The sequence below is a fragment of the Pongo pygmaeus genome, chromosome 17, assembly GCF_028885625.2.
Source record: "Pongo pygmaeus isolate AG05252 chromosome 17, NHGRI_mPonPyg2-v2.0_pri, whole genome shotgun sequence".
Classification (NCBI taxonomy): domain Eukaryota; kingdom Metazoa; phylum Chordata; class Mammalia; order Primates; family Hominidae; genus Pongo; species Pongo pygmaeus.
The window spans coordinates 74,681,841-74,683,538 of NC_072390.2; the positions used below are offsets into that span (position 1 = coordinate 74,681,841).

The 1,698-nt window shown below is 42.2% G+C and overlaps 1 protein-coding gene across 1 annotated transcript; it reads left to right on the forward strand.

Moving 5' to 3' along the window:
• The first annotated feature begins 748 nt into the window (after positions 1-748).
• Positions 749-1,096, forward strand: LOC129018997 (small ribosomal subunit protein eS26-like). Its single transcript, XM_054461205.2, has one exon. It carries the CDS (start codon positions 749-751, stop codon positions 1,094-1,096), a length of 348 nt encoding a protein of 115 aa, XP_054317180.2.
• The last annotated feature ends 602 nt before the right edge of the window (positions 1,097-1,698 follow it).

Below are 1,698 nucleotides of genomic sequence, written 5' to 3' on the forward strand. Positions count from 1 at the left end.
GGCTACATGTAGAATCGCTGGAAGGAACTTTTAAGATAGCCAGATGCCCAGGCCCCACTCAGTCCAATTAAATCAGAACTTTATGCATGACATCCGGGAAGTACTGTTTTTAGAAGCATCCCTCATGATTCTAATGAGCAGCCAAGAGGAAAAACCATTGTCTCAGCAGAATCGTAGAGTATGTTTTGAGTGATTTCACTCAAAATGAGACAGTCTATAGGGCCCTATGATCTTTTCATCATCTTAATGACTAACTAGTAACATTTGCCCTTAATTGTTTTCAGATTAAACTTGTCTCTATTTTGATTTATGACACAGACTCCTAAGCTTTTAACAAAATGCCCACATGCCTATGCAGATTCAACGCTTGTTCTGGAGAAAAAATGTAGACCCTGTCAAGAAATTTATCATCATTAGTGAGTTATATTTTTCTGATTCCTTCAATAGAGGTCACACCATATGGGCAATGATTCCCAACTCTGACAATGGCAACCCCTCCCATTTTTAAGTGATTAACTTTTCTCTCTCTCGAGGTTACATATACCATATTTGAATGTAGTACATACAGCGTATGTGTGACTTTGCCTAGTAACTCCATGGCACTGTCTTACTACATTCAGCTGTCAGGATTTATTGGATCATGAGCTGGGATGATCCATTTTTATGGTGGGGAGGCTAGTTCTAGCCTGTTTGCAGTCTGTGGGTGTTCAAGAGGAAGGCAGTCCTCTCTCTGGTCCATGCCTCTAAGATGACAAAGAAAAGAGGGAGCAATGCTCATGCTAAAAAGGGCCGTGGCCACATGCAGCCTATTCGCTGCAGGAACTGTGCCCGATGCATACCCAAGGACAAGGCCATTAAGAAATTCATCATTCACAACATAGTGGAGGCCGCAGCAGTCAGGGACATTTCTGAAGCAAGCGTCTTCGATGCCTATGTGCTTCCCAAGCTGTATGTGAAGCTGCATTACTTTTTGAGTTGTGCAGTTCACAGCAAAGTAGCCAGGAATCAATCTTGTGAAGCCCACAAGGACCAAACACCCCCACCCCGATTTAGACCTGCGGGTGCTGCTCCACAACCCCCACCAAAGCCCATGTAAGGACCTGAGTCCTTAAAGATGAAGACGGACTATTCTCTGGAGAAAAATAAAATAGAAATTGTACTTAAAAAAGAAAAAAGAGGAAGGCAGTTTTTAGCGAAGTGCTGTAAATCTCTTAGACCTTTGAGGGTAATTTATAGTTTTTGGAGCAACCCCACCTCTAGCTTAGCTTTCTACTCACCATCATCTCATTGTTCCAGTTTCATGTAGGCTGAGATTCGAATGTTGGAGATCAGAATAAGTTGCATACATCTCTAAAAAGTGGAGGATTGCACACGGAGGATTTTTAGGGCAGCAAAGCTATTCTGGATGATGCTGTAATGGTGGATAGGTATCATACCCGTAGATTGTCCAAACCTATACATTATCCAGCACCAAGAGTGAACCCTAATGGAAACAGTGGATTCTGGGTGATAATGACGTGTTAATGTGGGTTTGTCAATTGTAATAAATGTACCACTCTGGTGGGGAATTGACAACGTGGGAGGCTGTGCATGTGTGGGGGCAGGGGGAATATGGGAACTCTCTGTACTTTCTGCTCAATCTTGCTGTGAATTTAAAATTGATTCAAAAAAGGAGTCTATTTAAAAACTAAAAGGAGA

Bases quoted from the DNA above. Each gene is read 5' to 3' on its own strand.
- LOC129018997 (XM_054461205.2), top strand. From the start codon at position 749: ATGACAAAGAAAAGAGGGAGCAATGCTCATGCTAAAAAGGGCCGTGGC.